The 13806-nt window shown below is 39.5% G+C and overlaps 1 protein-coding gene across 1 annotated transcript; it reads right to left on the bottom strand.

Moving 5' to 3' along the window:
* Positions 1-2579: 2579 nt before the first annotated feature.
* Positions 2580-4631, bottom strand: LOC111212067 (protein DJ-1 homolog A). Its single transcript, XM_022713445.2, has 8 exons — positions 4525-4631; positions 4240-4440; positions 3988-4137; positions 3727-3912; positions 3530-3610; positions 3240-3440; positions 3003-3140; positions 2580-2909 (listed from the first exon to the last, which is right to left on the bottom strand). The coding sequence occupies exons 1-8, from the start codon at positions 4543-4545 to the stop codon at positions 2712-2714; spliced, it is 1176 nt and encodes a 391-aa protein (XP_022569166.1). The 5' UTR covers positions 4546-4631; the 3' UTR covers positions 2580-2711.
* Positions 4632-13806: the final 9175 nt, after the last annotated feature.

The raw sequence follows: 13806 nt of genomic DNA, 5'->3' as shown, positions 1-13806 counted from the left end.
CATCTCAAAAACTTCTTCCTTCTCCTTGAGTGCTCTCTGAAGTGAATGTATCTCATCTTCTTGTCTCTTGACAATCTCGTTGGCTTGGCTCAAGAACTGTGACTTGTTTCCAAATCCAGAAACCGCCACAGAAACCTTCTTGTGTGATATTGAAATCTCAATACTCATTTGATCTAGCTCTCGCTCTCCAAGATAAGAGGAAGACTGTACAGCAGCAAGCTCCTTGTCTCTTTCCCTAAGTTTATGCTTTAACTCTCTTGCCTTTGCAGCTAACTCCACGTTTGCCTGCTTCAGCTTCTTTTGTAGGCTCTCATGCTTAATTAAAGAAGTTTCGAAGATTACCTCATCACTCTTACTACCCTTTTTCTTCTTCTTTTTCTCTTTTGGATCTTTGGTAGACTTCTTCACGTCAGTCTCTAAATTCTCAGTTTGTATATTCTCCTTACTTCCCTTCTTAAAGAAATCGAATTCTTGGAGAATCTTAGTGAGCTTCATGACGTTATCTTCTTTCATGTTCGCAGGGACCTTCTCTTCGTACCCAGATGCACTCATCATCTTCTGTAGCTTCTCCTTTTGTTTTGGCAGTTCGGCAATCTTGTTTCTGATCTTTTCTTGTTCAGCTTCTGTAATGGCCCTGTTCACTTTGAGATATACCTTGAGGTTCTCTTTCACTCTCTCTACTGCAGAACCAGCAGGAGCTGCGTGTTCTCCCTTCAACAGAACCTCTAACGACAATAAATTTGCAAGAGTATTGATATCCAACTCGTGAGATTCTAAAATCTCGGATGTTATGTTATTTTCACATAGAGCAAACACATGTAATTTTCGGTTTTCTGTTTCTCCAGCTCTTTACACAACTTCCCTATTCTCAACCTTCGTTTTTCTTTCTCTATTTGCTTAAACCATAAGCCTCTAAATCTCAATTCCATCTCTTCAGCAGCACTCAATACTTTAATATCATCCACATTCTCAGTCTCTCTTAGCCTTTCGCTACATACCTTAAATATCTCAGGAGCCTCGGTCTCGGTCTGATCATCCTCTTCCATGGTGTTCCTGTTTAGCCACTCGTTTAACGCCCTAACAGAACTTCTGTGTGTGTCAATGTAGCCTCTCAAAGGTAATCTGAATATTCTGATCTGTTCTTCAACCTTCTGTGTCACTTTCAGTGATCCTTTCTCAACCATGTGAACACAAGACTTACTTGCCTTGGATAACTGAAGCTTTACCTCAGCTTTTTCCTCGTAAATCTCGCTTGATTCTGCTCCGTTTTTATCTAGATTCTTTAAATAACTGTACCCTTTCTCGTACAGAATCCTAAGCCTTTCTCTGGCTGTAACTTCTGCATGAAGTTTCTTTTCCCCCAAGCAAAGCTTCTTTATAGTCATTAAGAACAGAGAAATATCGTGGTTAACTTGGGGTAAGCCACGCCTTAATAGCAACATACAAGGAGTCAAATTCTTGGAACTACCGAGTACTCTTGATGCAAGTTCTTTGACTTCGGATCCTAATGGTTGGTGATGAATGACTTTACTCACTTCAAGCAACTCACATAATTCACTATTATTACTCACAAATTTCTTGCTTACACTATTGATTCTTTCAACTACGCTCCTAAAATCAGTATGACCCGAACCTTTAGCTTGAATATTACGAGTGCTTGTGTCAACTTTACGCTTATCATCTTCATTCATCGTCGTCATCTCTTCATCCGTGTCAAACTCCGATGAATTTAACTTGAAGCTCTTCGCCACCATAATTGTTACAATTTGCCATGACGCTTGCTCAAATTTAAACCCTCTGTCTGTTGAAAAGTGGAAACATGTGCCTCGCAGATGATGTCTACTGAGAATTAGATCATCTCCTCCATCGCTCTCGGCCTGTTTTGCTTCATTTGATTCAAACGTCTTCTCCACCTGAGATTTCTTTGCATTCTCTTTTTCTTTCCATCTTTGTTTAAAACGATTCAGAAGGTGACTTATCTCTTTCAAACTATCAATCAAGCTGGGCTGTTCCAGTTGCTCTTTCTCTTGCCTTACGGATGTACTGAACAGATTAAGTACTATGACTTTCAGATCATCCCAGCTACTAAACCCATATCGTGAAATCTCATCTCCATACCATGACAGAGCATCACCTTCAATGAACCCATATGCAAACTGTCTTGTTTCAAAAACGGTGAAGTTGTGAGCTGCAGTGAACGCGTCGATCCACTCAGACCACCTCTCCGGATCTTCACCGTAGGACATCTGAACTTCAATTGATCCCATGGCTCGTCAAAAAGCTCTGATACCAAATCTAGAACGTCGATCTCAAGAACACACAAGATAATAACTCAAAATAAGAAACTCATCTTATTAATCTCTTGAGGAAACTACTCAAAACCTCAAGCTCTCAATCTCACAATCTCAAACTCATTAAGTTATGCAACATCATATGCATCTCCTTATATATAACTCAATATTTCCTAAACTCATTAGGAATCACACAAATAGATAATTTCCTATTCCATAATTCAATAGAATTAGGTAACTTGCATCCCAAGTTATTTCTCAAGTTTCCTTTTTTTTCTTCAAGCTTAATTCAACAAACCTAAGTTTTGTTCTTTATTTATGGATAATAAGACATGAATTACACTCACATCCACTAGCTCATATTACAAAGTAACTCATCTCACCAGGAGAGATACATAACATCTTAAAGGCTGAGCCTTATCAAACAAGCGTTGCTTTTGCAAGCTGAAGCGCTTTCTCTCGCCCGTAAAACTTCTCCACAATCGCAAGTGAGAACTCCATTGCAGTCCCTGGAGCTCGGCTCGTTATAAGATTTCCGTCCACCACGACTCTGTGATCGATGTGACTCTGGTCTGAAAGCTCGTTGCTCACCCTTGGGTGAGTAGTTGCCTTCTTACCCTATACAAAAAATCCCTCTTATATCTCTTTAGTGACTCAAGATCTAAATAAACAAGAACCTATATTCAAGGACTGATTGATTGATTAATGCACCTTGAGTAAACCATTATGCTCAAAGACGTAAACAGGCGATTTACAGATTCCTCCATAGGGTTTGTTTGCTTCTGCCTGTTTCTTTAACATATTCACCAGTTTCTCACAGCTTGCGAATCTTTGAGCACCATTACCGCCCTGTATTTTTGATTATTTATCATTGTAATATATAATTCCAAAATGTTCTTTCAGACTTATTAATAAGTTATCATGTTTAGAGAGTTAAGCACTACTCACAGGCAACACAATCAGATCGAATGACTTCTCGGCAACCTCATCAAGAAGCACATCTCCTACTAGCTTAGCTTTGCATGATCCTACAACTTCCAAACTATTACCAATTGCAGCAATCACGACATTTGCTTTTGCTCGTCTCAAGATATCTACAAGCGCTATAGCCTCAGTCTCCTCTGAGTCTTCTGCAATGGGTACAAGAATCTGAAATGGGAAAACATTATCTTAAACTGAGTGTGTCTTGGCAAAATAAAGCACCAAGTGGAGAGGCAACTGAATATATACATATATACCTGTGGCGTATCTTCAAATAACCACTCCGTTTTGTTAAGCTCAGTAAAAGTATACTCCTCACCAGGGTTAGGACGAACCAGCTGATTTCAAAAGGAGAGCAGGTAAGTCTAAGAGAATATATGACATAAACAAGTTTAAACACCACAGCATAATTACTATTCTGCTCTCTGAGATCTTTGTTGAGACAAATCATTACCAAGATACTAGAGACTTCATCAGCTTTCTCTTTCCCATACAACTGCTCTACAAGGGTGATGGAGAATTCTATGGTGGTTCCCGGTCCACGACTGGTAACTATTCTTCCATCTATCTGCACTCTTGACTCAACAGCAGTGGCACAAGTAGCCGCAAGTTTCTCCATAAAAACCGGGTATCCCGTTGCCTAAAAGAAAACACCATATGTAAATCAAGAAATGCATAAGACAAAAACTGAAAAACAAGATTCTTGGATACTTACTTTCTTGCCTTGTAGTAGACCCCAAGTACCAAGAGCCAACGCAGGAGCACAACATATAGCTGCGTTAAGTCGTCCATCTGCGTCTTGTTTCTTTACCATATTCTCTAATGGTTTACAGTTTTTAAGAGTCTCGCCGCCGGGAAGCCCTCCCTTTTTACCAATCATATATATATATATATATATATATATATAATATTTAGCAAAATAATTATCAAGCAAACATGAGAAGCAATAATCTATAGAGAGACTTACGGGGAGCACAATAAGGTCAAAAATAGAATCGGTAATATCAGAGAGGAGAGTATCAGCGACCATCTTGATACCATGACAAGCATCAACGCCAACCTGAGTCTCGACGGAAGCTACCGTCACGTCAGCGCCACCTCGCCTTAACGTGGTGATCATCGCCACCGCTTCTAGAGGCTCCGTACCATGCGCAATAGGAATCAAAACCTAAAGAGACGCCAAAAATAACTCGTTAGGTACGAGGAGCCGGAAAAAGTATATGATATGGTGATCGTGAAACCCCCCACTGACCGTCTTCGTAGATGGAGCCATGTGTGCGAGGAAGATGGTAAAGTAGAAGAAGAGAAATGGAATTTAGTGGAGAAGAAAGGAGTCTCACTAGTGGGGTTTAAATAGTGGACAGACTCATTAACGACGTCACTAGGCTGTGACGTATGCGATTACGTAGGCATAAAGAAAAGGAACTTCTTTTCAATCTTTCCACGTATTGTACTTTCTTTTCTCGTAAACTAAGACGGCTTGAAGTTGTTGGCGAGAACGACATCACGTCCCGGTTCTTTATTTTGTACAACCACGTGTTGTCGTTTTGATATTTGTGAGTAAACCGGATGAAGTTCTGAACCGGAAATTGTTTCTTTTTTAGTCACCATTTGTTAAATAACATGACATATATTAGCGCATCTCTACGAACAATCTTTACTTTTTTCCCCGAAACTGAATTATATTGATGATTCAATATAGTCACGATGTAAAGGATTTATGATTATAGATGGTACAAATGAATGAAAGACAAACGTATAGGATCCACTAGTAAGGCTTGTGTAGGGAGTGTATCAGCTGCTTTGTTATTTTCTCTTGGAATCCAATAGAATTTTATGTCTTCAAACTTTGCGCTCCATCTCCAAATATCTCGTATGTAATTGTATAGGCCAAAGTTAATTGACTTCTTGGTAATGAGATCCACCAGAACCTTGCTGTCCCCTTCAAATATGATCCATGTATATCCTTTTGACCTTGAATTTTGCATGCCATAAGTAGAGCTTTGAACTCACTTTATAATGTTGAACTTGTTCTGAGAGAAGAAGCTTGTCCCTCTCCTTAGAATATTCCTTCATTATTTCTGTATACCCATCCTGCTTAAGACTTCTTAGTTCTTGTGTTGGGATTCGTGACTACGTTAAGAAATCCGTCGTCAGGATTTGGTGATGGGTATCAAACAAGATCGCATAACTTAAACCAAAACAAGAATGTCATATTAAGAAAATGAAAGAGTTGTAGAAGTTGATAGGTTCTTGGAAATATTACTTTCATGGTTTATGGAAGTTACAAGTATTTTGGAATATATCCTAATAGGTTTATGGAAAGGGGGCGTATGCCTTAATCAACCTAAGGTTAATGTAATTGATTTCCCACTATATAAGGGGAGCTCGTGTGTTCTCCTCTCCTTTGTCCAACAAAAAACCGAGTTTGGTTTGTAAGCTTTGATTGTGAGAGAGAGAGGGTTCTATATCTTTGTTCTTAAGATTATAGTGAATTGCCTCCTTACCATGCCCCAGAGACGTAGCCATTCTAGGTGAACTCCGGGTAAACAATTTCTTGTGTCCAATCATCTATCTTTTCCGCGTTCTTCTTCTATTCTCCATTATTTTGCAAATTCAAACTTTCTAATTTACATCGGCGAATGTGTCAGAGAATACGTCGTGAGTTTATGTGTTTGATTCTAGTTTAAGGTCAAACTGTTCTTGCCATTGTGGTTTCAACATAACCATCATAGTTGCACTGCAACCACCCTTGTGGTACGGTGGGTGTTCTTCCTCCGTTGTTGCGGGGACAAGGTATGTTTCTCCAAAGGAGTCTGCAATGACTGATTTAGGTTTTGTCTCAGCGTTTAAGAGAATCTGTTTAGATATGTCAAAGTTTTCTACAGAAGCAAATAATTGTAGTCAAGTTATACCGAAACTATTATTGCCAATCTCAACCCATTTTCGTTGCCTCCTACCCAATGAATTCGTAGACAGCAAGGTCGGGGAAAGAAAATGGTTTATCTATTAAGCATAAAGAATCCAACATCGGGAATTTAAGGAATTAAGTAATATATAAAGGGTTAGAGTCAATCTATTTATCACCTATTAATTTTAAGTTGGAAGCAGACACCCGAATATTACATTATCATGGCTAAGACACCGAGTTTCTTTCATTTGTTGTAATGCCGTTTTGTAGTATGGTAAGTGTTGGATCAATTAAAGCCCAATGGCTTTAATGGAAATGTGAATGAATAATGACTAGGCTAAAAAGATTAAAAGCCCACAAAACACAAGTAAATAAATGTGGAAAGTCCCACATCAGGGAGGAAGAGAAGAGTTGAGATGTTTATATATGTCCCCATGACACAAGGGTGTAAACGACTCAAGGAGAGAGGATGGCTCCCCATGCGCGCGCCGCCGCCGCCGTCCGGCCGGCTCGGCTCGGCTCGGCTTAGGTCTTGGTGGAGGGCCTCCGGCCCAATAAGATTCTTTTTAGACCAAGTTAAGCTCAATATTTTTGCCATTTCATTTCTAAAAAACAGCATGACATTTGTGTATAAACGACATGTAGTTTGTCTAAAAACGACACGAAGTTTATCTGTTCGAAATGGATCAGAACCGAGTCAACAAGAGGGAAACTTGCGGAGAAAGTTGCTCAACGTTCCACTACGAGATCCTTGAGAGATTTTCGGAAAAGGTTGGCAACAATTTCGAAAAACCGCTCCTCGTCTCCTCTTTATATATCGACTCTCTTCTCTCTTCATTTCTGTATTTTTCCGTATCCAAATACAACAGCAAAATTCCTTAGCGTAAGTTTATATTGCGAGAGTGTTTCGTAGAGTTTATAGTTCGATAGGCCGATCACGAGTGAGGCGTGATTCGTCTGCCATGGTTGTATCCTGGGACTCTATATTCGTATAGTTCTGTCTCACTAACGGAGCGAATATTTTGAGTTAAGGAAAGATATCAAATCTCGACTCCATGTCTCTTTGCGAATACGATTTCTTATCGTTCTTGTATTCGCCTTAAACATTTGTATATTTCCTTAACATCGCTTTTATTTTATCGTTTATGTCAGTCCGGTTTTCTGGCTTTTACAATCTTAACTCAAAATCACTTTATGTCTAAAGCTCGAATCGGGTTGAAAAACGATTTATAAAAACGGGTTTTGGAACCGTGTTTCCGATTTGCTTTCTAGCACTTCCGCGAAACGTTTATTCTTATTTCATAACGGGGTTTGCGATTTGCTTTCAAGCACTTCCGCGAAACGTTTGTTCTTATTTCATAACCGTGTTTGCGATTTGCTTTTTAGCACTTCCGCGAAACGTTTATTGTTTATTTCATTACGCTTTGCGGATTACTTTCTAGCATTTTTCGCAAAACGGTTTTGGATACATTCTTAAAACGTTATATACATGAATCGTTTCAGTAACCGCTTTCTTAAGCGAGTTTGTGAAACATTCTAAGTCTATAAAAATGGTTTCTGCGAATGCTTCTAAGCGAGTTTGCAAAACGTTTTCTCAAGACTTATATCGATGTGATTTGGTACAAACACCAAAAATGAACATCGATTTTAAACTATTATTTTTCTTTAAAATAATATGTTATTTGTTGAATGGAGTACTGATTCATCTTCATGGTTTTCTCTACAGTAAAAACAATGATGAACGATAACAACATCCCCATTGACACCACAAATGTCAATCAGACTCCACTCAACGTTGCAGCAACTGATGCAACCGTGACAAACGTTGGAAACATCACAGCGTCAACAACAAGAAGTATCCTCCCTGCGGGAAATGCTGCTGATGAAACCACTCGCCGTAGCCTATTCGGTGCTGGTCTTTATCAGACGGGATCAGTATCAGCAACTGCAAATGGTCCGGTGGCAGTTCAAGCTCCTCCGGCTGTACCTAGCTTGTTCACTCAAGGGCTGATGCCAGACAAGTTTGATGGCAAAAGCTTCAAAACGTGGCAGAAGAAGATGATGTTCTTCCTGACAACGATGAAACTGGACAAGTTCATCCAAGAGGACAAGCCCCTGATTCCGTAAGGGATTGATGATGTTCACAGTCTTGCAACTGTTCACATATGGGTGCATTCCGACTTCATCTGTAAAGGTTACATTTTGGGTCGTCTCATTGACCCATTGTACCGTGTCTACTGTGAGATCCCCACAGCGAAAGAGCTATGGAGATCATTGGACAGGAAGTACAGAGGTGAGGACGCTGGCTGCCAGAAGTATGTGGTCTCAAAGTTCCACGACTTCAAATTGGTGGATTCAAAACCCATCATGGATCAGGTGGAAGCGCTTCAGCTCATTTGCCATGAAATCGCTGCTGAAGGAATGTCCATCTGCGAGACATTCACAACTCTCAGCTTCATTGAAAAGCTTCCTCCAAGCTATGCAGATTTCAAGAACTACTTGAAGCACAAAAAGAAGAAGATGGGGCTCGAGGAGCTCATCATGAGGCTTCAGATGGAATCCAAAAACCGAATTGCTGACAATGTCACTGCTAAGGAGCAGAGTGTCAACATGGCTGAGCACAAAGGCAAAGGAAAGGCACACGCCCATTCTCCTACAAAGCCTTCCAAAACTGTTGCAACCCTGAAGGCTTCTGGAAAAAACTTCAAGAACAGAGGCATTGAAATCAATGTGAATGCGAATGTGGAGAAGTTCAGGGGGAAATGTCACTACTGCCACAAAGTGGGGCACAAGACTGTTGAGTGTCGCAAAATGATCAAGGATGAGAAGGCTCAGGCAAATCTCACTGAGGAGGATCTCGTTGCTGTGGTGACTGAAGCCAACGTGGTTGAAAGCAACAACCCCAAGGAATGGTGTTATGACACTGGTGCAACCACCCACATTTGCACCGATAGGGCGATGTTCAACACCTATCAGAAAAGCATGACTGAGGAGAAGCTCAAGATGGGAAACACTGCAGTCTCCAAGATTGAAGGACGCGACAATGTGATTTTGAAGATGACATCTGGACATGAGGTCACTCTGACGAATGTGAAGCATGTGCCTGACATGAGGAAGAACCTGGTCTCGGGAACCTTGCTCAGCAAGAATGAATTCGCCACAAATTTTGAGGCGGACAAGCTCGTGATTAGGAAAAATGGGATGTATTTGGGAAGAGGGTATGTTAAGGGTGGACTTGTCAAGTTGAATGTAATGACAGTCCCTCCGACAGTTGTAGCTTCAAAAGTTTCAATGAATAAGAAAGAGCCAGTTGCTTATTTGGTTGAGTCTTTTAATATATGACATGAAAGATTAGGCCATGTAAACTACAAATCTATACAAAGATTAATGAATTTAAATTTAATTCCTAAATGCAAAACAAGTAAACAAAAATGTGAAGTATGCGTACAGGCTAAGCTCACGAAAACGCCATCACCTCGTGTTGAAAGAACTAATAAACCTCTAGATTTAATTCACACAGATTTATGTGATTTAAAATACTTACAAACTAGAGGTGGTAAAAAGTACTTTGTGACCTTCATAGATGACTGCACAAAATATTGCTATGTATTTTTATTACACAGCAAAGACGAAACCTTAGAAAAATTTAAAGAATTTAAACTCGAGGTCGAAAATCAGCTTAAAACAACTATTAAAGTAGTTAGAAGCGACAGAGGAGGCGAGTATGATGGTCCATTCAATGCATTCTGTAAAGAACATGGAATAATCCATCAAACTACAGCTCCTTACTCACCAGAATCTAATGGAGTTGCTGAACGCAAAAATCAAACTCTAAAAGAGATGATGAATGCAATGTTGCAGGAATCTGGGTTACCCCAGAACATGTTGGGGGAAGCGTTGCTTACCATTAATTATATCCTCAACAAAATTCCACACAAGGTAACTGGCAAAACTCCATATGAATTATGGAAAGGTAATTTACCTTCGTATAAATACCTCAAAGTGTGGGGGTACCTGGCAAAAGTTGCGGTACCACCACCAAAGAAGGTATCTATTGGACCTAAAACAGTGGATTACATCTTCATCGGATATGCACATAACAGTAATGCTTATCGATTTCTGGTACATAAATCTGAAATATCAGGCATTCATGTAAATAGAGTCATGGAATCAAGTAATGCATCTTTCTTCGAAATTATTTTTCCATATAAGGAAAAACAAGGTTCAAAACGAACTAGAGAAGAAAAAGACAATGAAAAAAACTTAGAAACTGAGACAAACGTTGAGATTTCTATAAATGATATTTCAGAAAATGGAGAAAAAGATGAACCTCGAAGGAGCAAAAGAACTCGAAAAGAAAAATCTTTTGGAGAAGATTTCCTAATGGCATTTTTAGTAGAAAATGTTCCAAAAACTTTGGCAGAAGCCATGGCTTCACCAAAAGCTCCATTCTGGAACGAAGCTATCAGGAGTGAATTTGATTCGATCATGCAAAATTATACTTATTACATAACGGATTTACCACCTGGCTACAAAGCATTAGGGAATAAATGGATAATGACACGAAAACCTGGTGGAAAATACAAGTCTAGACTTGTAGTTCAAGGATTCTGACAAAAGGAAGGCCTTGACTATTTTGATACATATTCTCCAGTGACGAGAATAACGTCAATAAGACTGATGATAGCAATCGCAGCCTTAAGAGACCTAGAAATCCATCAAATGGATGTAAAAACTGCTTTTCTAAATGGTGATTTAGAAGAGGAAATTTACATGAAACAACTTGAAGGTTTTGTCATTCCCGGACAGGAAGACAAAGTATGTCGACTTGTAAAGTCACTTTATGGGCTTAAACAATCTCCTAAACAATGGCACGAAAAATTTGACAATACAATGATGTCAAATGGTTTAAAAATAAATGAATGTGACAAATGCATATACTACAAAACTACCAAAAATGCGTATGTTTTGCTATGTCTATATGTAGATGATATGCTCATTATTGGAACCAATAAAAACATTATCAATCAAACAAAGAACATGCTCAAAGGGACATTTGAGATGAAAGACTTGGGATTAGTAGATGTAATTCTCGGGGTTAAAGTCACAAGAAATTCAAACGGAATTATCTTAACCCAATCTCTTTATGCTCAAACAATATTAGAGAGATTTAAAAATTACTCTAATAGTACGGCAAAAACTCCGTTAGATCCCCAAATGCACTTGACAACGAATTCAGGTGAAGTGGTTTCACAAAACGAGTATGCACGTGTGATCGGAAGTCTCATGTACTTGACCAATTGTACTAGACCGGATCTGGCGCATGCAGTAAACGTACTTAGTCGATATACAAGTAATCCAGGTCATACACACTGGAAAGCTATAACGAGGGTACTCAATTACTTGCGCTACACCAAAGATTTTGGGCTTCACCATGGTAAAGAACCAGCAGTTTTAGAAGGATACAGTGATGTTAACTGGATATCAGATTCTAAAAACTCAAAATCCACGAGTGGATATGTTTTTACACTAGGAGGAGCAGCAATATCATGGAAATCTACCAAACAAACAGTGTTAGCCAGATTTACCATGGAATCTGAGTTCATAGCCTTAGACAAAGCAGCAGAAGAAGACGAATGGCTTAGAAATTTTTTGGAAGATATTCCGATGTGGGAGAAACCTTTGCCAGCTATACGCATACATTGTGATAGTCAATCAGCAATAGCTCGGGCTCAGAATAATCTCTACAATGGTAAATCTCGTCACATAAGAAGACGACATAAAAACATTAGACAACTTATCTCAACTGGTGTAATCACAATAGACTACATCAAATCGGCTGACAACCTAGCAGATCCATTTACTAAAGGTTTGTCACGAGATGTTGTTGCTAAATCATCAAAAGGAATGGGTTTAAAGCCTATAACGAATGAGGATGCTTGATTGCAACCCTACCTATCATGACTGGAGATCCCAAGACGTAGGTTCAAAGGGAAAACAAAATCAAACATAATCTAACCAAATCACTTGAGACAAAGTAGTCTCTTCCCAGCTCCTACGATGATAAAGTGCTAACAAATGTGAGAAGGATAAGCATAAGCTTTTAATGATTCCATAGCTTCTAAGCGGAGTATTACTCAATACTTTTCATGGTCAATCACCTAATGAGTGTGAAATGGGGCCGTTTCTAGGAGAATGAATGCAAGGCTATATTCTCTAAGTTCACTCATGAAAACCAGGAATAGTTCAGGGCCACAATGAACACAATAGAGAACTAAGTTCTACGAGAAAATGAAGCTGCGTTATGCATGTTGTCTCGGTATACATAAAACACCGGTTGGTTCAAGACATCATGTTCACCTTCTGGTAAAGTAAACCCGACAGATATTAATTATGAGTGGTTCAAGGCTTAAAAATGCCACCAACTCAAACATAGTGGAGTTTTCGCAAACACTCTCGATAAGTCTGTCCAGTCTAGTCAGGATTAGAATAAGTATAGTCTTTAGAGTCTATCGAGTCTGCATTTAGTCTGCATATGTTTAGAAGAGTCATTTATATTCATGTGGGGGATTGTTGGATCAATTAAAGCCCAATGGCTTTAATGGAAATGTGAATGAATAATGACTGGGCTAAAAAGATTAAAAGCCCACAAAACACAAGTAAATAAATGTGGAAAGTCCCACATCGGAGAGGAAGAGAAGAGTTGAGATGTTTATATATGTCCCCATGACACAAGGGTGTAAACGACTCAAGGAGAGAGGATGGCTCCCCACGCGTGCGCCGCCGCCGCCGTCCGGCCGACTCGGCTCGGCTCGGCGTGGGCGTGGGCGTGGGCGTGGGCTTGGGCTTGGGCTTGGGCTTGGGCTTGGGCTTGGGTCTTGGGTCTTGGGTCTTGGGTCTTGGTGGAGGGCCTCCGGCCCAATAAGATTCTTTTTGGACCAAGTTAAGCTCAACGTTTTTGCCATTTCATTTCTAAAAAACAGCATGACATTTGTGTATAAACGACATATAGTTTGTCTAAAAACGACACGAAGTTTATCTGTTCGAAATGGATCAGAACCGAGTCAAAAAAAGAGAAACTTGCGGAGAAAATTGCTCAACGTTCCACTACGAGATCCTTGAGAGATTTTCGGAAAACGTTGGCAACAATTTCGAAAAACCGCTCTTCGTCTCCTCTTTATATATATCGACTCTCTTCTCTCTTCAATTCTGTATTTTTTCCGTATCCAAATCCAACAGCAAAATTCCTTAGCGTAAGTTTATATTGCGAGAGTGTTTCGTAGAGTTTATAGTTCGATAGGGCGATCACGAGTGAGGCGTGATTCGTCTGCCATGGTTGTATCCTGGGACTCTATATTCGTATAGTTCCGTCTAACGGAGCGAATATTTTGAGTTAAGGAAAGAGATTAAATCTCGACTCCATGTCTCTTTGCGAATACGATTTCTTATCGTTCTTGTATTTGCCTTAAACATTTGTATATTTCCTTAACATCGATTTTATTTTATCGTTTATGTCAGTCCGGTTTTCAGGCTTTTACAGTAAGAACCTGCATCTACTGTCATTAATCATCTAAAGATTCAGATGAAGGCAAATTAAGACACAGTTGGCACGCGAATTTAAGA

Source organism: Brassica napus, chromosome C4 (assembly GCF_020379485.1).
Source record: "Brassica napus cultivar Da-Ae chromosome C4, Da-Ae, whole genome shotgun sequence".
In the NCBI taxonomy this organism is placed as follows: domain Eukaryota; kingdom Viridiplantae; phylum Streptophyta; class Magnoliopsida; order Brassicales; family Brassicaceae; genus Brassica; species Brassica napus.
This window is presented reverse-complemented; position numbering and strand designations above follow the sequence as displayed.

Excerpts from the sequence above, each read along its gene's own strand:
- LOC111212067 (XM_022713445.2), bottom strand. The coding sequence starts at position 4,545 with ATGGCTCCATCTACGAAGACG. Across the intron at positions 3,441-3,529 it reads TATTTGAAGATACGCCACAG|ATTCTTGTACCCATTGCAGA; the intron begins GTATATATGTAT and ends TTCCCATTTCAG. Across the intron at positions 3,141-3,239 it reads TCGATCTGATTGTGTTGCCT|GGCGGTAATGGTGCTCAAAG; the intron begins GTGAGTAGTGCT and ends TCAAAAATACAG.